General features: G+C 56.3%; 1 protein-coding gene across 1 annotated transcript; it reads left to right on the top strand.

Annotated features, from left to right (window-relative positions):
- Positions 1–2743: 2743 nt before the first annotated feature.
- Positions 2744–18277, top strand: CD8B (CD8 subunit beta). The gene is made up of 6 exons (XM_081264948.1): positions 2744–2830; positions 5717–6076; positions 8976–9065; positions 13043–13132; positions 14411–14447; positions 15990–18277. Exons 1-6 carry the CDS (start codon positions 2788–2790, stop codon positions 16000–16002), a joined length of 633 nt encoding a protein of 210 aa, XP_081121074.1. The 5' UTR covers positions 2744–2787; the 3' UTR covers positions 16003–18277.
- The last annotated feature ends 4072 nt before the right edge of the window (positions 18278–22349 follow it).

The following is a 22349-nucleotide window of genomic DNA, read 5'->3' as shown; positions in this document are numbered from 1 at the left end:
CCTGGATCGATGACGAGCAGCACACTTGGAAGTCACAGGAAAGGTTCATGCTGTGCTGTGGCCCCCTGGCCCCACTCACCAAATTTTATGGCTACGTCAATCAGTGGATCTATTGAAAGATCTTCAGTGCCTTTCCAAACTGCTCCCATGTGAAGGGGACACTGCCAGGCACAGTAGCATGCACACTGAGTCCCAGAGACTCAGGAGGCTGAGGTGGGAGGATCACTTGAGCCTAGGAGTCCAAGACCAGCCTGGACACACAGTGAGACGCCACCTCGGTTTTTATAAAAATGATCCTTGTGTCCACCCCCCCCCCCACATTGGCTCCTTGGAGATCAGCCAGCAAGAGATCACAAAGCAGACCCTGGGTCTCACCTGACTCCAAAATAACCCAGTGAGACGCATGGCTGGTGGTGTGATCCTCACTGGGCGTGTGCAGACCGAGGTCTCTCCCTTTCTAACTCAGCTCCACTTGACAGCACCCCTACAGGTAACTGAGCCCTGGCCATGGAAGAGTGGACAGAGAAAGGCTCCACCCACCCACTCTTCTCCCTTCCCTATGCACAGTAGTCCCTGAAGCCTTGAGTTAAGGGTGGAGAACGGCAAGACAGAAAGAGCCCGGGCCTACAGATGAGGGGAACAGACAAGGTCCAGCCCTGGAACAGCCACTGGAGGGTGCAGAGAGAGCCAGGGCTTTGGGATGGAGTCGAATCATTAAGGCCTAATCGTTAAGAAGTAAATCATTAAGACTTAATTAATCAGGAGAGCAAGTGTTTCCTTGACTAATGCATCCAGGAGTAACTTATCCTTGCCAATACCTGGACAAGAAGTGACTCTTAGTTATTCAGTGAGAAGTTGTTTTTCAGGAATCCATGAGAGAGAGAGGGTAGAAAGAGTAGCGTATAAAATACAAACATGCATGTTTATGTGTATGTGTGTGTATATATACTGGGGATTGAACCCAGAGGAGCTTGACCACCGAGCCACACCCCTAGTCTGTTTTATTTTGAGACAGGGTCTTGCTGAGTTGTTTAGAGTCTCACTAAATTTCCCAGGCTGGCCTCAAACTTGTAGTCCTCCTGCCTCAGCCTCCTGAGTTGCTGGAACTGCCGTTGTACACTACTGCACCCAGAAGTAAGCAACAAATGTTTTAAATAGACATATGAAGAAGAAATACAAATGGTCAAGAGGGACATGCAAAGAAGCTAATCTCCTTAATGACTGGGGAAATGCAAATCCAAACCACAACGAGATGCCACTTGACACCCACAAGGATGGGCACAAAACAGAAAGCGGCAAGTGTTGGTGGGAATGCAAGGGTGCTCTACCACTGAACTACACCGCCCCAGTTCTACAGTTCTTTATTTTCTTTTGAAACAGGGTCTTGGTAAGTTCCCAGGGTGGTCTCAAACCCGAGAACTTCCTGCCTCAGCCTCCCGAGTTGCTGGGATTACAAGCACACACCACCACCTCTGGCTCCCCTCCATTTTATTTTATTTTATGTTTTTGTACCAGAGACTGAATTCAGAGGCACTCAACCACTGAGCCACACCCCAGCCCTATTTTGCATTTTATTCAGAGACAGGGTCTCACTGAGTGGCTTAGTGCCTCGCTGTTGCTGAGGCTGGCTTTGAACTTGCAATCCTCCTGTCACAGCCTCCCAAGCCGCTGGGATGACAGACGTATGCCACTGCACCCAGCGGGCTCCCCTTAATTTCCCAAAGTACTACCATCGGTCTCCCTGGTCTTCTGTGTGCACCAGGCCTCAGCAACCGCTCCTGGGCCACGACAATACAGGGGAGGTGTGAGCCGTCAGAAGCCCACACTCAGTGCACGCACCCCCTTTCTTCTTCCCTTCCAGACTTTGAACCCTGTCCCTAGGTCAGTGATGCTGGTCACCAGCAATGGGCAAGAGTGGGTTGGGAAGGTGACAATGTCCCCACCCACTGCCTACTTTAGCCCTCCAGGGACAGGCCATCCCTTCTGGGATATGCAAGCTCTTCCCCTGGTCCCTCACAGGCCTGTCCAGCTGATCCTGCGGGCAATCCCCTCCTTGCAGCCCTCCCAGCCCTCTTCTCCCCTGCAGGTCATCACTCACCAGCTCTCCCTGTACAGCCTCCCCACTCTCAGCCCTGCCACCTCTAACACCCCCAAGCCAGGTCGTCCTACAGTGTGCCCACCAGGCTGGATCTCCCTGGGTGCAGGGGCAGGGCGGGTCCTGGCACACCCCATCAGCTAGTCCTGGGGACTCAGGGCCTAGGTTTGACCTAGCCCCACCCCAGGCAGAGCTGGGGGCCCCTCCAGCGTTCCAGCTCCCAAGTCCTCTCCCTCCCTCATCTTCCTGTGTGACAGTCAGGATGGCCTTGCCTACTTCCAGGTCCAGCTGAACCCTGGTCACCAGGCTGGTCACCTCGGCCACTGCTCAAACAGAAGAGAAGTGAAGCAGTGTCCCCCAGTTAAGTCAGACTCAGCAGCCCTCCTGTAGGACCTGGAGAATTCCGGCCTCTCCGAACCTCTCCAGCTGACACAGTGGGTCACCGCCATGCCCTGGGCACCTCCCAGGGGCAGGAGGGCTTCAAGCTCACACTGCTTGGCACAGGTCAGCGGGGTCAGCGCCTTAGCGCAAAGCGGAGGACGGTGGAGACCTGGGCCTCCAGGGACAAGGGCGGAGACCCCGCCGTCCACCTCTCGCGCCGGCCCCGCCCCGCACCCCGCCTCCCCGGCTCCCGCGGCGACGGAGCCGAGCCGCGTCGCCACCCGCCCGCCCGACGGTGCCGCGGCGACACCATGCAGCCGCGGCTCTGGCTGCTCCTGGCCGCGCAGCTGGCGGGTAAGCGGGACGCAGGCGGGACTGGGCGGGACTCGGCGGGGTCGAGGCGGCTGGCAGGCTCGGTCCCCAGTGGGAAGGAAAGTCCCTCGGAGCCCAGTAACCCCGGGACCCGAGAGCCGCTCTGGAGAAGGGAGGACCCAAGAGGAGGGACCCGAGGAGGGAGAAGAACGGAGGGGTACAGGGAGAAAGAAGAGAGGTCCTCGCAGTCCCCACGGGGATTTGCCCCTGGAAGGAGCCAGGAGTCGCCTGGTCTTTGAGCCCCACACTTGCCCTGAGCTGAGGGTCCTGTGGATACATTTTTATCACTTCCGGGAAGTGCCCTCTCTAGTCCCCTCACTCCGCTGTCCTTTGGTGTGGGGTCCTGTGTGGTGGGATTCCCCAAAGAAGCAGGGTTAGGACTCAAGCGTTGGAGTTGGCAGGAGGCCGGGGTCAGGATGGCACCTCTGGCTAAGTCCCCCCAGACTACCTTTTGGAAGAAGGCCCCCCACGCCTCAAACTGCCCTCTAGCCTGTGGTCCCCAAAGCCCAAAGCTGTCATTCTGCCAGCAGGGGACAAGGCCTGACAGCACCAAGCTCTGACCCCGTGAGCTCAGCCATATCCAAACAGCAAGAACCCAGATCAGGCCAAGCCACAGAACTCCGCTGATCATTGGTGGCTCTGGAACCCTCACAGGCCTCTGAGAAGGGACAACTGTAGGTTACTGGGAGCCACAATGAGACCAGCTTGGGGGCTGGCTCTGTGTCAGGCCCAGTGGGGGCTCTGTCTCAGCCTGGGGTTCAATCTCCAGAGGCCAAGAGGAAAATGGCCCAGAGAGCAAGAGAGCAGGAGCAGGGCGTGCCTCCGCAGGAGGGGAAATGGCCCCCCGCTGCCTAGGGAGGCTCTTCTGGGCTTTCTGGGCCAGGGTTTGGGTGGTGGAACATTTGCTGCCCCACTGTGCACATAACCTAGATCTGGGAGAGGAGGGCGGATTTCAGATGCTGTGAAACCTGCTCCAAGCGCAGGTGCTGGGGCCCCTGCAATCTGGATCCATCTGCCAGGCTGTATGACCTTGAACAGTTCCTTCCCTCCCTGGGCCTGAATGTAAAACAGGTCTCCTTTAATCCTCAGGACCCAGTGAGGGTTAAATGAGGAAACACACACACCCTCCCGGGTGCAGCTCAGGAAATACTGTCGTTATTGATTCTTATTAACTCCCCAATGAGGAACCTCTGCCGGGTGGCCTGGTGTCTGGGAAGAGAGGAGGTCCTGCTGCCACTTGGGCCCCAGGTGCCATCTCATTCTGCATGTCAGCAGAAGCTTGCGTGGCCTGGGAAAAGCATCAGGAAGTTCAGGTCCACCTCATCAGTACTGGAGAAGCCATTGTGGGAACACTAGGCTTGAGCCACGAGTAGGGCAGGAGCACCCTGGTCCAGGCAGCGCCCTGCTGCATGCCCCACGCACACACGCTCACACCCCAGCCTCCTCTGCCCACCCAGTCTGTGTCCTCTGTGCTTTGCCATGGTCTGCTCCTTACCCAGTCAGAATGGGCCTGTTGGGAAACTGTGTGACCTGGCAATGACTGTGAAGGGGACCCATTGGGATCCTTCTTGAGGTCTTACTTGTCGCTCGTAGCAGCTCCTGGGCTGTGGACAGGAGACAGTGTCTCCCTGCGTGGAGGGCTCTGCAGCTTGAGATGGTTCTTTGGTGCCCTTTCCTTTCTTTCTGGCCCTCAGGCCGACAGGACAGCTGTGGCCACCAGCCAGGGAACCTGCCCGGCTCCCAGCGGCTGGATTCAGCCACTTACCCACATAAGGAGAGAGGGAGCCATGTCGAAGGGCACTGAGGGATCTGAGGCTGTTTGGCCAGGACTGGGAGAAGCAACCAGTCTGTCCCCACTGGTCCCCTAGAAACCAAGGCCAGGAGATAGTCTCCTGGGGATGGAGCAAGGCTGTGCTAGCCAGAGAGGTCGTCACAGGCCGTCTTGCCTGGGCCAGGGGTGGCTCTTCAGTCCCCATTCTCAGCAGTAGGAAGTCCAGAGAGAACAACTCTCACCAGGAAGAAGGGGAAGGAAACAAGTTGGGGCTTTTGATTCTGCTGGGCCCTGCTACAAGACAGCCACGGGAAGCCACCTCCCTCACGGCGTCTCAGGCCTAGACTCGGTCCCACAGGTGGCCCACAGCAGAGGCAGGTTCCTGCCAAGCCTCGAGGTCCCCTCTAGCTCCTGGTGGACAAGCCCCACCTGCAGGGAGGCTCACGTGAACACCCGCTCTGCTCCTGGGGTGCGTCCTTCCACGCAGAATGGGGTTCTGCGACCGTGGATCACTGAGCTGGGAGTGATAGGGACAACTGTGGCCACTGGGACAGTGAGCCCCTTCTGCTGTTTGTCCAGAGTGGTGGCTATCCTCAGCTCGTCCAGACCAGCTATGGGCTCTGCCTGGCATTCAGTCTCTCCCGGCTCTCCTGAAGTGGCTTGAGCTACCGAGGCCTAAGCATAGAGTGGCCCCAGCTTTGACTCAGACTTTGGATCCTGTGGTTTGAATCCAAAGCTACTTGCAAGTAATAACTTTGGACAAGTACCTTCATGGCCAAGTTTTCTCCTCTATGCAATGGAGATTAAACTCCTGAAGCCAGGTTGAGGGCCAGACATATCCATGTGCTACCCACAACTGGCCGTGGTCTCTCCTGTACCTGTGGTAAAGCTTGGCACAGGAAATACCTGGCAGCTGATCTCCTGGGTGGTGAGATGTGTGAGCTCTGAGTGCAGAGGCACCCATCACATTCACACCTGGGCCCTGTCTCTGGACAGGTTCTCCATGGCTTTCCCTCAGGCACCGGCTCAGTGTGACTAAGGCCTCACATGGTGGCCAGAACATGTGCTGATGGTCTCTGCCCCCTGGTCTCTCGTAGCTCTCCACGGTGGCTCTGCCTTCCAACAGACCCCTGGGTTCACGGTGGCTCTGACCCACCAAGTGGTGACACTGTCCTGTGAGATCACAACCTCCTCGAGCCAAGTGCGTGTCTTCTGGCTGCGACAGCCCCAGCCCCCCAGTGAGCACAGTTGGTACCAGTTCCTGGCCTCCTGGTATCCACAAAAAGGGACGACATATGGAGAGGCAGTGGCCAAGGAGAAGCTGACTCCGTTCTCAAATGCCACCGGGCACTTTCTCAACCTCACGAGCGTGAGGCCTTCGGACAATGGCGTCTACTTCTGCATGACTGTCGGGACCCCTGAGCTGACCTTCGGGAAGGGAACTCGGCTGAGTGTGGGTAAGAACGGCGCTCTGGGCTGGCCACTCTCGGGAGCCTACTCTGCACAGAGGGCGCGTGCGGCCTGGCCAGGGCAGGCACCCACCGCGTTTCCCACGGGGTGTCACTCAGTGCTGTACCCACCCAGCTGGGGGCATTTTACCACTCCCATCTTACTTGGAGTCAGACGAGCCTGAAGGAGACAGGGGCCATGCTTCTCATGGGGACAGGGCAGTGCTGTCCTTTAGGCCCACCTGGTGAATCCCAGGATCCCAACGGTGCAGACAGGGAAAGAAGCTTCCCATCGCCTGCATACACTCAGCAAAAGTATGTCTGGGTAATGGAGAGGCAGATGCCCCAAATGTTCTTTGTGGGGCCTGTGGTTCAAGCCCGCACTTGAAGTTTAGGGACGAAGGAAATTGGACCCCAGGCCCAGCTGTGCTGTGAATCTGCCACGTGCCTTTGGGCAGGCCACTCCCTCCTGGCCTCAGTTTCCTCCTCTGCTCTGGGGGCTGCTGACAGCCTCGTGTCCCCTCAGGCCTGAGAAGCATCGATGCCCTGAGTTAAGGCAGCGTACAATGGCCGCATACTGTAAGCTACGGGTGTAAATTAAAATTTTAACAGTCAGATTTTAAAGTGTAAAAAGAAACAAGTGGAAGACTTTACGTGACGTTTTACTCAGCCATTGCGCAGTTCACAGCGTGCTCACACTGAGTGCCGGGGTGTACTGATGCTTGTGGCGTGTCCACCCAGACTGGCACTCGCCCAGCCGCACGTGGCCAGGGGCTGCTGTGCTGGCGGAGAGGGAAGTGGACATTCCCTCAGGCCTGCACCCAGCTGTGGCCCCTTCCCCAGCTTAGCCTGTGGCCAGGCCTCCCATGGCTTCCACCTACCAGGGGTACAGAGTAGGACTGGGGGACCCCAGAAATCACACTGTTCAGCATAAGAAGGTGCAGGACAGCTGGGGACAGTGGCTGAGTTAGGAAGACAAAAGCCAGAGTGATACGATGCCTGTCCTCAGCCTGGGGTCAGATTCTGGGCAAGAAGCAAGGCCTCCTTGGGGAACAGTGTTGAAACCCAGCTTGAGGGTTGGGTTGGGGTTGGTTTACAGCCTTGGCTCTGAAAGCCCCTGTCTCCCCACCGTGAGATTCCAGTCTCTGTGGAGTAAGTGCCACTGTTTTCCAGAAACCTCTCAACACCTTCACCCCCACCCCCCACACCTGGCTTCAAAGCCACTGCTCACCTCCCAGGACTGGCCACAGCTCCCGAAGCTCCCCAGAGCCCAGGTGTGCAGAGCTAGCACCCACCTGTGTGGCTGAGGTCCTGTGTGTCAGAAAAGCCTGGGTGGTGGAGAGGCCCGTCACCAGGCCTCGAGGTGTCCCAGGGCTCAGAGGGCCTGCACCTTCCAAGGCCAGAGAGAGAACAGCCAAGGAGAATGAGACTCTGCAAGAAGGAATTAAAACAGAACAAGCCCCTGCCCCAAGCCCCAGCAAGGCCCAGGCCTGTGGTGCCAGCCCCATCCCCTCCGGGCTCCTGCTCCAGCTGAGGGGCTCCCTGCAGGCCAGTGGAGCTCCCAGGTCACAAGCGCCGAGCCTGCTGCTCATCCTCTTACCGTGGTCCCCAGCACCCTCAGGTCACCTAAGGCTCAGGTCAGCCTAAGTGTTCCACCTTTGTCAGAAAACGTTGGTGCCCAGAGCAGAGTGGTGACAAGAGGAGTGTTGTGGTGGAACCAGGCTCTGGGTTCAGATCCTGACTCCCCGGTTGGTCTGCACAAGCTGTTACAGCCTCTGAGCGGAGGCCTCCTCAGCTGCTCGCTAGGCCCAGGCTCGTGGGGGCCGTCCTCTCAGGCTGCCAGGGAGCTCAGGATAGTCTGTTCTAGTTTCCCCAATTCTTCCCAGGAACACCATAGAGCAGGCAAAGCTGCCGCGTCCTCCACCTTCTGGAGGAGGCCCAGGAGGAGAGGCCCAGTGTCCTCTCTGCGTATGGAAGGTGCCAGCCCATGGGGACCATTGCCAGCCACCCCTCCTTGCTCCCCCAGCTCAGCTTGCTTCCCTCTTCTCCATCTTACCACTTTGCCAAAAGATGGCCTCATTGAGGGGGGCGAGGGCTGGTGGCCGCCATGCTCGCTCACGGCTCGCTCAGCTCTGCAGAACCGTGGGTCTCCCTTCCCTATGGGGGTGGCCTCACTGCCCTCTCCCAACCCTGCAGCAGGGGACACTGGCCTGGGGAAGGAGGGCAGTGGTGCTCGGGGGCCCAGCCCAGCACTGGCCTGCGAGGCCTCCTCCAGCCCCCATTGCTGGAGTTCACCTTTGAAGTTGAAGTGGAGACTACAGGTCCCCTTAGTCTTTCAAGGACAGATGAGAAGGAGAGCAATCCCAGACAGGTGCCCTGTATGGCTTAGTCCCGGAGCAGGGTGGCCCCTTCCCATGAGCCTCTCTGCTGGCTCAGGGGTGGCCGGGGCCGGGGCTGGCTGTACCAAGGCCTGGGGACTCCAGCGGCAGCTCACGGCCTCCTGCCAGGCAGCCCTCGCACACTTTGCAGCCACAGCGACCCTGAGAAGGAGGTGGAGTCATGTTATTGTGGCAGGTGGGGACGCTGAGGCTCAGAGAGTGTGCAGGCTTTCCCACGTCTCATGGTGGCCGTCTCACAGTGGCCGACCAGGGTGCTGGCTCTGCTCGGGTCTGGGAGCTGCAGAGCCCCTCTCTGCAGGTCACAAAGCTGGTCCCCATTCCTGGGCCTCAGATACATCTGAGATTCCAGAAAGGGATCAAAATTCTTTTGCTCTGTCACTTGAATCCCTGTGGCAGCCCAGGGGACCATCATAGGGACTTTTGTGCCTATGATGTAGGCAGCTTTGAATTTGTCTCTACATCCACTTGCTGTTTATCTGATTCGGGTGTATCTTGCTTTCCTTCTGTAGTTGATGCTCTTCCCACCACTGCCCAGCCCACCAGTAAGTCCATCCCCAAGAAAAGAACCTGCCAGCGCCCTAAGCTGACGGCCCAGAAGGGTGAGTCTCCATCCCCAGCACCCTCAGAATAAGGCAGGCATTCTCCCCTCCTTCCTTCCCACCTTCCTCTTCTCCTCCCCTCCCTCCTCCCCTCCTTCTTCCTCTAAGCCCTTGCCAAGTGTCCACTCTGTAGCCTGATTCCCCAGCCTGAGCTGGGTCCAGAAGGGACACTGAGCAACAGCAGCTCCCTGTCCAGTGGTCAGACTCACAAATCATCACAGACAGACCCCAGAGAGAATCTACCACCAAAACATTTGCACACGATGGTTCATTTTGGCTGAAAGCAGAAACAACCCAGATGTCCACCAGCTAATGAATGTGATAAAGTATGGCCTCTGTTACAGCAGCACATCGGCCACGTAAAGAACCAAGAGCCGATAGGTGCCCTGGCTGGATCTTGGAACTGCTACGCAGTGGAAGAGGCCAGTCCCAGAAGGCCTCGTGCTACACGGTGCCCTGCTATGAATTGTGCAGGTGGCACTCCATAGGAACAGAGGGAGAGCGAGCGGCCACCCTGGGAGGGCTAGAGAGTGACCTGGGGAGTGGCCCAAGGATGCAGCTCAGCAGGAGAGAGACAGAGAGGTGGAGAAGCGATTCCTGAGGGTGCAGGGTTTCTTTCTGGGGGTAGGGACAAAAGTGACAATATGGTAATGGTCACATTATTCTACCAAGATGGAAAGAGCCACCATGTTGTGCATTGGGAACAGGGGGCTTTATGATACGCAGATTGTGCCTCAGAAAGACTGTTCAACAAAACCCAACCCAGGCCGGGTGCTGTGGCACCCTCCTATAATCCCAGCAGCTCGGGAGGCTAAGGATGAGGGTCACAAGTTCAAGGCCAGCCTGGGCAACTTAGCAAGACCCTGTCTCAAAATAGAAAATGAAAAGGACTGGGGATGTGGCTAAGGATTGTAGCTCAGAGGTTCAATCCCCAGCGCCAACAGAAAACAAAAACACACAGGCACAAAACCAGCCCCCGGCTCCCTCCCTCCCGTGTCCTACCCATGGAGTCAAGGCTGAGCATGGCTGTGTCTCTCCAGGTCTGCCCTGTGGCATTGTCACCCTCAGCCACACTTTAAGTTTTAAAACTCTCCCCATTTATTTTTTGTTTTTTTAGTTGTAGATGGACACAATAGTTTTATTTTATTTATTTGTTTGTTTTCACGTGGTGCTGAGGATCAAACCCAGGGCCTCGCATGTGCTAGGCAAGCATTGCACCACTGAGCCACACCCCAGCCCCTCTCCCCATTTTGATGCTTAACTGAGGACCTAACACATGGGATGGGCTCACTGTCTATTGGTCAGTGAGTGGACAGAACGGCCCATCTATGCTGTAAGCACCAGACCCCATAGCTGAAGTGGCACATGCACACAACATGTCCACACACACACTTTTCTTGATCATCAGTCCAAACATGTTTCTGGAAAACTACTGACCTCAGACCCTAAAAGTAACTGGTGACAAACAGAAAGTACCATCTGCCACTTCCCAGAGACAAGCCACAGCATCCCCACCCCCACAGGACTGACTTCTGTGGTGGGTGGCTTTTGTTACCATACAGAGTGCCTGACAGGGGCTGAGGAGGGGCACCCACAGGACTTAGGCTCAGCTCAGGGAAATCAGAGCCCCTGCACAGACGGGCAAAGCTTCTGGAATAGAAAGGGGGGCAGAGTGGCCTGGGTCCATGATGCACCAGGCCCTGACAACTTGGCCTGAGGCCCTGAGGCAGACTACCACAGAACAGGACACAGGGAGCAGGACACAGGGAGCAGGACACAGGGAGCAACCCGGTGGGGCCCTGGCTCAGCCAGCCCACGACCCCAGCTGCACAGCAGCTCCAGCGTGTAGCGACCACTCCACGGGAAGGCTGCCAGGCGGTCATCCTCAGGTGCCCTGAGGCCACCTCCAGGACTTCTGAAAACCGTCAGGGGTGTAGTCTGCCAACCATAACATCCATGTTAAGCATGCGGACTCAGGGACTCTTGGAGCATGGGACTCAGGATAGTGCACCACCATTGAGCCTTAGGAGGCCTCAGGACCCAGTGAGACCCTGCACGTGTCCAGAGCTGGTGTCCTCCCATTGCAGCCACCGGCAACCACAAGTCCCTCTCTACCTCCCCAGTCTGCACCCCTGGCAGTTCGTTTAAACATAACTGCACAATCTGGGTGCTTCCATTGGTCTCACACTTGGCTGCTTCCACCCAGAGCCACATTTCTGAGGCTCATCAAATTGAGGGGAGCTGGAGAAGGTGAGTGGAAGTCGGACAGGAACCCCGAGAGAGCTGGGCCTCTCTTCCAACCCGTTGCCTGTGCAGGAGCCTCCATGTCCCCGTCGTTGGCCTTGGCCTGTGCCCTCCCAGCGATGGCAGGTTCCCTTCCAGAAGCTCGGGCAGCACAGGTGGGCCAGGCAGGGCTTGAGAACTCGGAGGACCGGTATCTGCACCTGGTCCTGCCTCGTAGAAGCTGGGTAACCTCAGGTTTGTGATTGAACCTATTTGAATCTTGGTTTTATGAGCCTCAAAATGTTTCTTCCCCACAAGATGAAGGCTTGCAGCTAGTCTGCCCTTGGCACGCTGCATTCAGTACAAACTCCCTCCTCCCTGACATCCAAGATGATTCCTAATTTTGTTAACCTCAAGCCCAAAATATGCAGCCTTGCCCCGTCACCCTTGGGCCTCAGTTCTGGACCTCAGCTACTAGAGGGACCAACCACAGGTCCCGACAGGTATTGGAGAAGGGTTTGGGGCATCACTTTAAGAATGGAAGCTTTGCTCCTGGGCGGGGTGTATAGCTCAGTGGTACAGTGCTCTTTGGCATGCCTGAAGTCCTGAGTTCCATCCCCAGCACAGAAAAAAAAAAAAAACAAACAAACCCAACCTCTGCTACTTAAATAATATGCAAAATGGGCAAAGGAACAGAGTGCCAGCTCACAGAAGAAAATTCATACATGAGGTGGACATGGTAGTGCACACCACAATGCACACCACCTCCCAAGGGCTCAGGAGTCTGAGGCAGGAGGATTGGGAGTTCAGAGTCAGCCTCAGCAACTTGGCGAGGCCTAAGCAACTTAGCAAGATCCTGTCTCAAAGTAAAAAATAGAAAGGGCTGGGATGTGGCTCAGTGTCAAAGTGCCCCTGGGTTCAATCCCCAGCACCCCTAAAAAAATTAAGGTGGAGGGAGTCTAAGATTTAGTAATTTCCATCTTCAGTATCTGCTCAGGAAGACATCCGTATTAGGAAACATACCAGGATGTTGCTTATAAAACACAGGAAACGGTCCAGTTGCACACTGATGGCTAAATAATCCATGCCTATCCATACAGTCACGTATCAATTGCTGGGGAAAAGAACATGCTGTGTGATCAGATGAAGAGGGCGAAGCCCTTGCAGAATAATCTGTACAATGGAATCCACTGCATTAAAAAAAAAAAACTTAAATATCTATGGAAATCATGTATGCATAAGTGTGAAAAGAAAGACCACCAAATTATCAAAGGTGATAATCAAACTTATCAAAGGAGCCAGGGTGCCAAGGGGCACCCTAACCACACATTTAAACCTGTACAAAGAAAGTGCAGTCGGCTATTTCTTATGAAATTCAAACAAAGGTTTTTAAAATATGCAGTGAAAACATCGTTTCCATATATGACAATTATCTACCTCCTTGGAACACAGAGACCTCCTGAGTTTAATTAATTTAAAAAATATTTGGATGTGAAACATGAAATTTTTATACAAAATTACCTCAGAGGTTTGAAGTGCACACAAACAGGACTCGAAGGAGACCCACAGTGGGCCAGGGGTGGGCCTGAGCTGGGCCTGGGCTGGGCCCTGGTGTGGCCCTGGGCTGGGCTTCTAGGATGGGCCCTGGGGTGGCCCTGGGCTGGGCCTGGGCTGGGCCTGGGCTGGGTCCCCGGCTCCCTCCCTCCCTTGTCCTACCCATGGAGTCAGGGCTGAGCATGGCTGTGTCTCTCCAGGTCTGCCCTGTGGCATTGTCACCCTCAGCCTGCTGGTGGCTGGCGTCCTGGTCCTGCTGGTGTCCCTGGGCGTGGCCGTCCACCTATACTGTGAGTGGCCCTTCCTCTACTGGCCGGGGGCCTACTGGGGTCTGCAGTGGCTCTAGGATGGTCTCTTCTCTGGGGGAGCAGGGCCTGCTGGGGACTTGCCCTGGGGACCCTGTGGCACTCCGAGGTGACCCTTCTCCTGTTTGTTCCCCCACCCCGTGGCCCTGGTACTGGGGAGGGAACCCAGGCCTCAGGCTTGCTGGGCAGCACCCGGCCAGAGGCCTTCTTGGCCTCAGCCATGCTGCATCAGAGGCGGCCGTCTGTGGAGTGAGGCCGACCTGGCTCTGAGTCCAGTGCTGCCACCCTCACCCATGACTGGCCTTGGGCCTGGCCTCTCCCTCGCAGAGTGCTTGGTGGGCAACATGTGCTCAGTAAGCAGGGACTCCTGTGAGCTGTGGGGACTCCCGTGAGCTGTGGGGGCTCGGGCCCAGGGCCCAGGAGAGACTGCTGGTGGGGTTTGAGTAATGCTCCTGAGTCCTCCCTCTCGGGGAGGCTGCTCCCCTGGTCCCTCTGGGCTCCGGCTCCATCCAGCATAGGCTCCTACTAAGGGTGGGGGGAGGCGGGACCCAGACTGCCCTCCTCCAGCTGTGCTGCCCTGGGCACATGGCCGCCCCTCTCTGAGCTTCAGTAAGACAGGCAGGGTGGCACATTAGAGGCAAGGCCTGGACCACAGCCCTTAACTTGTACAGGTCACTGAGCCCTAAGGAGGTGTGATGTGTTGTGGATCCTCTTCTGCCCACTGCTGCTCCCTGCAGTGGGTCTGTGTGCCCTGCTCTCAGAACCCCCTGAAGCTCAGGGACTGCAGACTTTCCTGATTAAGGACCTTATCAGTAAAAATTTTAAAAACTGGTCTCATTAACTGCAATTGCCCAGTTTATTTATCAATATATCCCAGGTGTTTCTAAGTGGGCTTCGGAGGTCAAAGTAACGAGGGGGAGACCAAACACGAGGGGCTTGCTCCGGCTTCCTTCCCACCCCCCAGGAAGTCTGGAGCCACCTCTCCCATCTGACCTGCATGTCCTCTGACACCTGCCTGGCCCTGGGCAGGCCACTCAGTGGCCCCCTCACCTGTGTCTCAGCTCCTGTGGGTAACGGGTCAGTTGTAGCGTCCACCTGACAGGTTCTCAGTGAGCCTGAGGGGCCACGGGTGTTAGGGGCTGGAGGCAGAGCATGGTACAGAGGTGGCCTGAGGTGTTGGCCAGCCCTGTACTCCTGTGGTCCTCTGGGTCAGTGCTAGTGGTCCATAACCTCCACTGACCGGCTCTTTACTCTCCCTTCCAGGTCTGCAGAGGAGAACCCGGCTTCGCTTCATAAAACAGTGAGTGTGTGGGGCTCCTTACAGGGCCCCGAAGGCCCATGTGGCCCTGGATGCTGGGCCCTGCCCCGTTTACAGTCTCCCACTGCAGCTGGGAGCAGAGTCAGCTGTCACCTGCAGAGAGCCACAAACAGAGGGGGGAGAGAGGGGTGACCTAGAGGAACACAGACACCACTCGGGGTGTTTCAGGTGGGGGAGTGCTTAGCTCTCAGCTCTGTGGGTTACACCCATCAAACCTACAGGCAGAGCACCCTAGGGGGCTGGGGAGCCCAGGCTCTGTCCCAGCTCCATTCACCTGGGCCTGCGTGAGGGGAGGGCCATCACCCCACTCTGCAGATCAGGGGAGGCGTGCCTCCCCTCCACAGTTGCTTCCCTGCCCAGAGCTGGCCTCCCCTCTGCTGCCTGTAACCCCACCTGGTACCAGGACAGGCTGTGTGTCCAAGGGCCCTGGAGGCCGCCGAGTCCCTGAGCCAGCCACATCTTTCGGGCAATTTGCAATGAGTCTCATGCGATTTCACCCAGGGGTCGGATTCAGAAACCCGTCAACCTCAGGGATGATAACTTGAGGGCATCTGCCAAAGGCCAGCCCTCTGGCAAGAAGTCCGCCCAAAATGCCCCACATGATTTGTGTTTGTTTTTGTTTGTTCTGGGTTTCTTATTTTTGTTCCTGCTGCGGATGGAGCCCAGGGCCTGGCAGGTGCCGGGCAAGCACCCTACTGCTGAGTGACACCAGCCCTTTTTACTTTATCTCTCTAAGCTGCCCAGGCTGGCCTTGAACTTGTGACCCTCCTGTCTCAGCCTCCAGAGTTGCTGGGATTACAGGTGTGTGTCCCTACACCCAGCTCCCATGGCGGCCTCTTAAGAAGAACAGAGCCCCGTTCTGGGCACACCCTGTGATCTGTCCCCAGACTCTCTTGCTTTAACTTGTTCCCCAGAGACCTGAAATCAGTTCTGGATGAGCCGGAGGCAGGACCTCATGCTTTGGCAAACCAGGGTTCCTAGCACCAGCGGAGGGAGGGAGGGTTAGTGGTCACAGGGCCCCTGCGCCCACCTCGCCCTCCTCAGTTGAAACAGCTCTGCTCTCATCTGCTGCCTGGGTTTACATGTTCTTGTAAGACGTCATCTGAACAAAAGGGTTTGTGGCTAAAAAAAGCTTGCAGACTGCCTCTGGTCTTGCTGTCGTGATCCAGGTATGGTGAGGAGTCCCTGGGCCTCACAGAGTAGCTGTTCCAACCTCCAGCTGCGGCTTGGACGCATGTCCTGCAGCCCCACAGCCCCGACCTGTGGGAAGAGCCACGGTCAGGCAGTGTGTCCGGCCCTCGCTGTGCATTTGTAGAGGCCCCGGAGGAAGTGAGGCCTCAGAGCTGGGGTGCCCTGGGCCGGGTACTCTGAGTTCTGATCCTTGGGACTTTGAGCTTTCAAGTTTTGTTGAATTACCAAGCAGCGCCCTAAGAACATCCTCACACTAACCATGGCCCTGGCTACTGCAATCGGCCCATGTCTGTCATCTGCTGAACATGAGCGTCTCACCCCTTCCTGTTTCAGGTTTTACAAGTGAGCAGACTGCACCAACACGAGGAGACAGATATCGGTCAGCAATAGTCCGCACAAGTGGGAGAGGGACATTCTTGCTTCGATGACCACCCTCTCGAGCCACCCGCTTTTAACTACAGCAAGTTCTTTCTTCAGGCCTCGCATGTGGGAGCAGCTTGTGAGGCCCCAGGCCCCGGGTCCCCACCGAGCTGGCCGGGCGCTCAGCAATACCACCAAGGCACCTCTTCTGGCTCCTGCCTCCCACCCCTGGGCTTTGGTGGGGCCCAGTAAGCCACCATGGCTGCCGCTTGCTTTTCCTGGCAGAGTGGTGACATTGGCTCCTGGGGCTCATGGAATGGAGTTGGGATGGCCTCCTGTGCGTTCCCAGGCCAAGGCCGATGTCCTCCCTGCCCTCATGGTGGGAGGCCAGCTATGTCGAAGGCTCCCGGCAGCCCTGTTGGTCTCTGAGGCCTTCCCCTCTACAAGGGAGTTTCTCAGGCTCACGTCTCCTCTCCCATGGCTTGTTTATTTCTTCTCTCACTCTCTGCCCTTTTTATGAAAATATCTCGGTTGTAAAAATAAAGTCCTGGGTTAAAGATGCAGTGACTCCTGTTATGACAAGAGCCACTTACAGGAGAACGCTGACGCTCAGTTGAGGAGAAACAACAGGGACGTGATTTGTACGTCCTCATTTTACATCTGAGATGCATGTTTGTAGCCACCAGTGGGTGTACAGACTGGGGACAGGGAGCACCGGGACACCCAGAGGCCAGCGCCTCCTGGCTGAGTGACTTCACTGCTCTTGCACTTGAGGGCTGAGCCCCAGGGACTGCCAGCCTCGGGACACCTGGGAAGGGAGAGACAGCAGGTTGCCCACCTTTCATTGGTCCCTCAGCCTTGGTGGCCAAGGAAGGACAGGCAACACCGAGCTGGGTGCAGAGGAGGACCTGGGCATTTTGGAAAGGTCCCTGTGTGTCCTCTAGTCCTGCCCTGGGCTCTAGGGCCCAGGGACTGGTGAGCAGGCCTCCTCCGCCCAACCCGGAGAACCCAGCCCACCTGCTTCTCTGTGCCTGCTCAGAGAAGGGTGTGGGCCACCAGCTGTGGTCAGAGGCCTCTGGCAGCCACAGAATGTTAACATATCGCAGAAAACAGGAAAGAAAAGATGGCTGGGGGGAGGGGGGCAGCACATCCCCTCCAGCATCTGAGACGCAGGTGGCTGGGGGCAGGGCTGCGAATGGGCCGGGGGCAAGGAGGGCGCAAACGCAGTGACCTCCAGAGGAGCCGAATCTTCCTGCCCATCAGCTCTGGGAACAGGGACGGGCCACCTTCCATGGCTGAGGGGAGAGGTAAGAGGCTCGGGCTGGCTGGACCCGCGTCCCTCGTCAGGTAGGCCCTGGCCAGGCCTCCTGTGTGAGCGATGAGAGACTGAGGCCCAGACTGAGCACACTCCGGCCGCAAGCAGCGGAAGGAAGAACAGGCCAGAGGCCCTGGCCCCAGGGCTACCTGCTGCTGTCTGTGCTTTGCTGCTGCAATGGCTGCGCTGGGACCGGCCTGCCTCCCATCTGTCTTCCGGGCCACAGGCACCCACCTGCAGGCTCAGCTCTGGCCGCCCAGGAGCCACAGCAGCCTGGCACATCGGTGGGGGCTGCGGTGAGGAGTCTGCACCCAGCACCTGGCTTGGGTTCTGAGGAAGACACTGAGCTGCAGCCATCATCTTGGGGACACTGTGGCAAGATACATGCACAAGCAACCGACCGCCATCCTCTGCCTGGCACACATTGCCCAGGACACTTCAGAAGTGACATGTACAAAGAACACGCATGAGATTGTTCATGTGCTCCTGGTTTTCAGGCCCCAGCTGGGAACAAGCTGGATGCCCATCAAAGGGACCAGATAGCAGTATGACAACAAGGCCTCACAGGGTTCAGACAGCTGCCAGGAATGGCTAGACCCCAAGTGACAGCCACTTCACCTGCCTGTATCCCAAGGGCAGGGAACAGGCCCAGGCAAAGCACCAACCAGACGCCAGGGCCAGCCTCCTGCTGCCCTGGGAGGGAGCAGGAGGCCTGGGGGCTCTGCTTCTGCATCTGGGGGTCAGGCGCAGGAGGGCATCCAGTGTGGCGACTTGCTGAGCTGCAGGTGAGCCTTCCACGGTGTGGATGTAGAGGAAGAGTCACAAGAAATTTAAAAATCCAAACAGAGGAGCCTGGGCTGGGGCTCAGCGTGTGAGGCCCTGGGTTCCATGCTCAGCACCAAATAAAAAGAAAGAAAGAAATATCCAACTACAACTAAAACATTTTTTTAAAAAAATCCAAATAGAGAACATTGCAGATCATCAAAGCACGTGTTTAAAAGTTTCTCATTCTTCCAGACTTCTGTCTGCACATAGCTTTTTCAAACCAAAAATTGAAATCTTATAAATGCAGAATATGGTAGAGAAAATGCTTAATACATAATATATAGAACACAGAAGATTTGTTGTTTTACAAATTTGATTTGTGTTCTCTAAGAATATATCAAGGCTTCTGGGTTCGTGTGTGTGTGTGTGTGTGTGTGTGTGTGTGTGTGTGTGTGAAATCTCGAGGGGTTTATGCAGCCATTCCTGGCTGTGGCTTTGGAGGATTTCCAATACTGTTGTGCTCAGGGGTGTTGTGTGAATCTTTGGGACAATCCAATTATTATTTTTGTAATGGGGGAGGGGACAAAAGTTTGGAATAAAGAAACAACTTCTTTTCAAAAGGACTCTGATTCTTGTTATTGTATAAAAACGATCGATTCAACTTAATAATCCAAATTTGTCCGTAAGTTAGGGTTTTGAACACTGACACCAAGGAAGTCACTGTGTCTGAATCCAGTCAGCAGCCAAGCGCGGCTCTGGGCTGGCTGAGGGACTGGGCTTCCCCTGGAAACAGCCTCCACAGCGTCTCCCTCTCTGTGCTGTGATGGCCTTGACTGACCCCGGTGGGTAGAAGGGTCTCGAAGCAGCGGTGCCCCACTGCTCTTGTTAGGAAGCCCCAGGGCCGGTTCTCAGGAGGAGAATCTCCAAAGCCACCCTCCTTTCATCCTGACTCATCCCGCACCTGGGTCTCTGCCTGTAGGAAGTGGGCTACTTGTTTTCAGAAAGAGATCCCCAGCTGCGTGGGCTGCTGGGCTGGCCCGAATCTACCACCCAGTCAGAGGGAAAGAGAAACTGCCCTGTCTCCACAGGCCTTCCCAGGCGGTGGGGACAGTTTCCTCTGTCACTTTTTTGGGAAACCTCCTCAGTGCGTCACCACACTTGGGGACCACGAACCCCTGGTTCCTGGACCTCTGTGGCTCCGTGACTCAGGGCTGGACCCACACAGAGGGAACCACGTTCCCACACACTCTGGGTTCACAGAAACATGCCCACACCTGCGGCTCCCAGTGAGCCCGTCACACATGAGTGCCCACCTTCCAGCTTAGCCGTGCTGGACATGGAGCCCAGGGCCTCCTGTGAGCCAGGGGGTGCCCTACCACCACGCTGCACCCCAGCCCTCCATACATTCTCAACTGTGACCACCTGCCAATCACATAAGATGGAATCCCCCACCCCTCTCCGCAGGTACCTTGGTGCCAGTTCAAATGTGTTTCCTTGGGGAGCTTCTGTGTGCCCAGCCTAGGCTGGGTCCAGGGATGCAGCGCGGGCAGTTAGAACCGGCAGGGCCACAGGGCTCAGGGGTGCTTGCCAGAGGCACAGGAGTGTCAGTGCCTCCTTCCCAGAGCATCCCTGACCCCTTCCTATCCCCATACAAGTGGCCAATGTTCCCAAGGTTGAGCCAGAATCTAAATGAGGAGAGGAGCAGAGGGCAGTTGGGAGGTCCTCGGGCCTTGGCCAGCCCAGCGCGCCCTCCCCTGCCCCCTCCCTTGCCACCTCCCCTTCGATTCCCATCAGTGCCCCTGTCCCCTAAGGCACAAGGACCCTGGGAACGTTGCTCTGCCGTGAAGGCCCCAAGCCCTGGTGAACAGAAGCTCAACACGCAGATGTTCACTGAGCACACGTGTTCAGGCCCTAGAGATTCAGCACTGTCCCCAACCCCACGGTGACATTGCAGGGGACACAGACACTGTGGCACTCACACAATTCCAAGTGTGGCCTCCCTGCCACACTGGTCCCATCTCTGCACCAGCTCTGGGCAGACAATAAACAAGGGGACAGAGATGCTCCCTGCGAGGCAGAGGCATGAACTGCCTTCCCACAAAGAGCTGCTAGGCAACAGGTGTCCCAGCCCCTCCCACAGCAGGCTGGGAGGTCCCTGCAGGTGGGTGGGGCAAGGGGGGTGCTGGCTGGCAGGGTGGGGTGGAGGCCCACCTCCCCAGCACGTCTGCCCAACCTGTGGGCCTTGAGCTGGCTGCTGGACTTACCTGCTGGCCAGGCCAAAGGAAGGCCACTCCAGTCCTCGGCCCCTGCCACAGGCCTCCGCCAAGCTCTGGGGACATGGGGGGGGGGGGTCTGGCAAAGGGAAGCAGCCAGCACAAGACTGCACCTGGCTTCAGAGAAGTCCCTGGCCAGGCTGGGGCAGAGGTGGGGCTGTGCTGACCCTCCTTCCATCCGGGCACCAGGTACAGGATGACTTCCACAGGCCACAGGCCTCAGTAGAAGGCCTTTTATGGACACCCCTCAAAGGCCAGCTCCTCAGAAACTCAGATCCCATGTCTGGCCACCAGACCTGTGCTGCAGGAGGAGGAGGCTCAGGCCGAAGCCACCCTCACCTCCTGTGACCTCCTGCGGGGGAGTAACCAGCATGCCTAGCACATGGGTGCTGTCGGGGCAGTAGCGCTGTTGGGTTTTATCAAGGTCTGAGCAAGCCTGTCTGTGTACCTGTGTAGGGGACACTGGCCTTCCAGGCCATCCCCATTACGGTGAGCCGGGGCCTTGCAGTGGCCAACTGTCCCATGTTTGAACCCAGCCCAATGCTGCCAAGAAAGCTCCAACCCCTCCGCCTGCTCTGCATTTAGTGTCCCACCTAAATCAAGACCCTGCACGAGTCCGTGTCTCGCTGACCCTGCGCAGGTGCCCCTTCTCCTGCCACGACCTCTGCCCCCACAAACTCCTCTTCAGTGTGCAAGGTGACCTGGGCCTAATCAAGTGTACCTTCTCCAGGAAAGCGGAGATCTGTCATCTGCACGCCCTTGTCACCTGCAGGTGGAATGTGAGGAGAGAAGACACTTGCTGACTGCAGAACAGACTGTGGCCTCCACTCGGGCATCCCCGGGGGACTGACCATGCCCGTCAGAGTCTGAGCTAGTCACAGGCTACCTGCGCCCTGGAAACGTGGCCACGTGGAGCAGAGTCACCCGCAGGGTGCACCTGCAGCCGTGATTCTTTCAGTACCGTCTTGGGTGGCAAAATGAAAACTGGAAACAAATACAGGTTTATCAGCAGGAATCACTGAATAAACCCTGTGCTGTCCACACCAACGATTCATCCGGGCCTCACGAGAATGGCATCAAAACACTGATTTGGGGGCTGGGGCTGTTGCTCAGTGGAAGGGCGCTCACCTTTCATGTGGGAGATGCTGGGTTCCATCCTCAGCACCACATCAAAAAGTACACAAATAAAATAAAGGCATGCTGTCCATCCACAACTACAAAAAAAAAAAAGACTAATTTTGGGATGGGGTTGTAGCCGCGTGGTAGAGCACTTGCCTTGCCTGCGTGAGGCACTGGGTTTGATTCTCAGCCACAGAAAAATAAATAAATAAATAAAAAGATGTTGTGTCCATTCACAGCCAAATATATATATATATATGTATGTATATATACACACACATACACACACACACACACTCACACGACGGATCTGGTCAGGCATGGTAGTACCACCTGTATCCCAGCAGCTTGGGAGACTAAGGTAGGAGGATTGCAGATTCAAAGCCAGCCTCAGTATCTTAGTGAGTCCTTACACAACTCAGCAAGACTCTGTGTCTAAACAGAATACAAAATAGGGCTGGGGGTGCTGGGGCTGGGGCTCAGCAGTAGAGCGCTCGTCTAGCACGTGCAGAACCCTGGGTTCTATCCTCAGCACCACATATAAATAAATAAATAAAATAAAGGTACTGTGTCCAACTACAACTAAAAAAAATTTTTTTTTTATTGGTTGTTCACAACATTACAAAGCTCTTGACATATCATATTTCATACATTAGATTGAAGTGGGTTATGAACCCCCAATTTTACCCCAAATGCAGATTGCAGAATCACATCGGTTACACATCCACAATTTTACATAATGCCCTATTAATAATTGTTGTATTCGGCTACCTTTCCTATCCCCTACTATCCCCCCTCCCCTCCCCTCCCATCTTCTCTCTCTACCCCATCTACTGTAATTCATTTCTCTCCTTGTTTATT

This window comes from Spermophilus citellus, assembly GCF_964194105.1.
Source record: "Spermophilus citellus genome assembly, chromosome: 13".
Classification (NCBI taxonomy): domain Eukaryota; kingdom Metazoa; phylum Chordata; class Mammalia; order Rodentia; family Sciuridae; genus Spermophilus; species Spermophilus citellus.
This window is presented reverse-complemented; position numbering and strand designations above follow the sequence as displayed.

What these genes read in the sequence shown, in the direction of transcription:
- CD8B (XM_081264948.1), top strand. Translation starts at nt 2,788, where the DNA reads ATGCAGCCGCGGCTCTGGCTGCTCCTGGCCGCGCAGCTGGCGG. An exon ending in GGGAACTCGGCTGAGTGTGG is followed by an intron (nt 6,077 to 8,975) that starts GTAAGAACGGCG and finishes TTCCTTCTGTAG; the next exon opens with TTGATGCTCTTCCCACCACT. An exon ending in CGTGGCCGTCCACCTATACT is followed by an intron (nt 13,133 to 14,410) that starts GTGAGTGGCCCT and finishes TCTCCCTTCCAG; the next exon opens with GTCTGCAGAGGAGAACCCGG.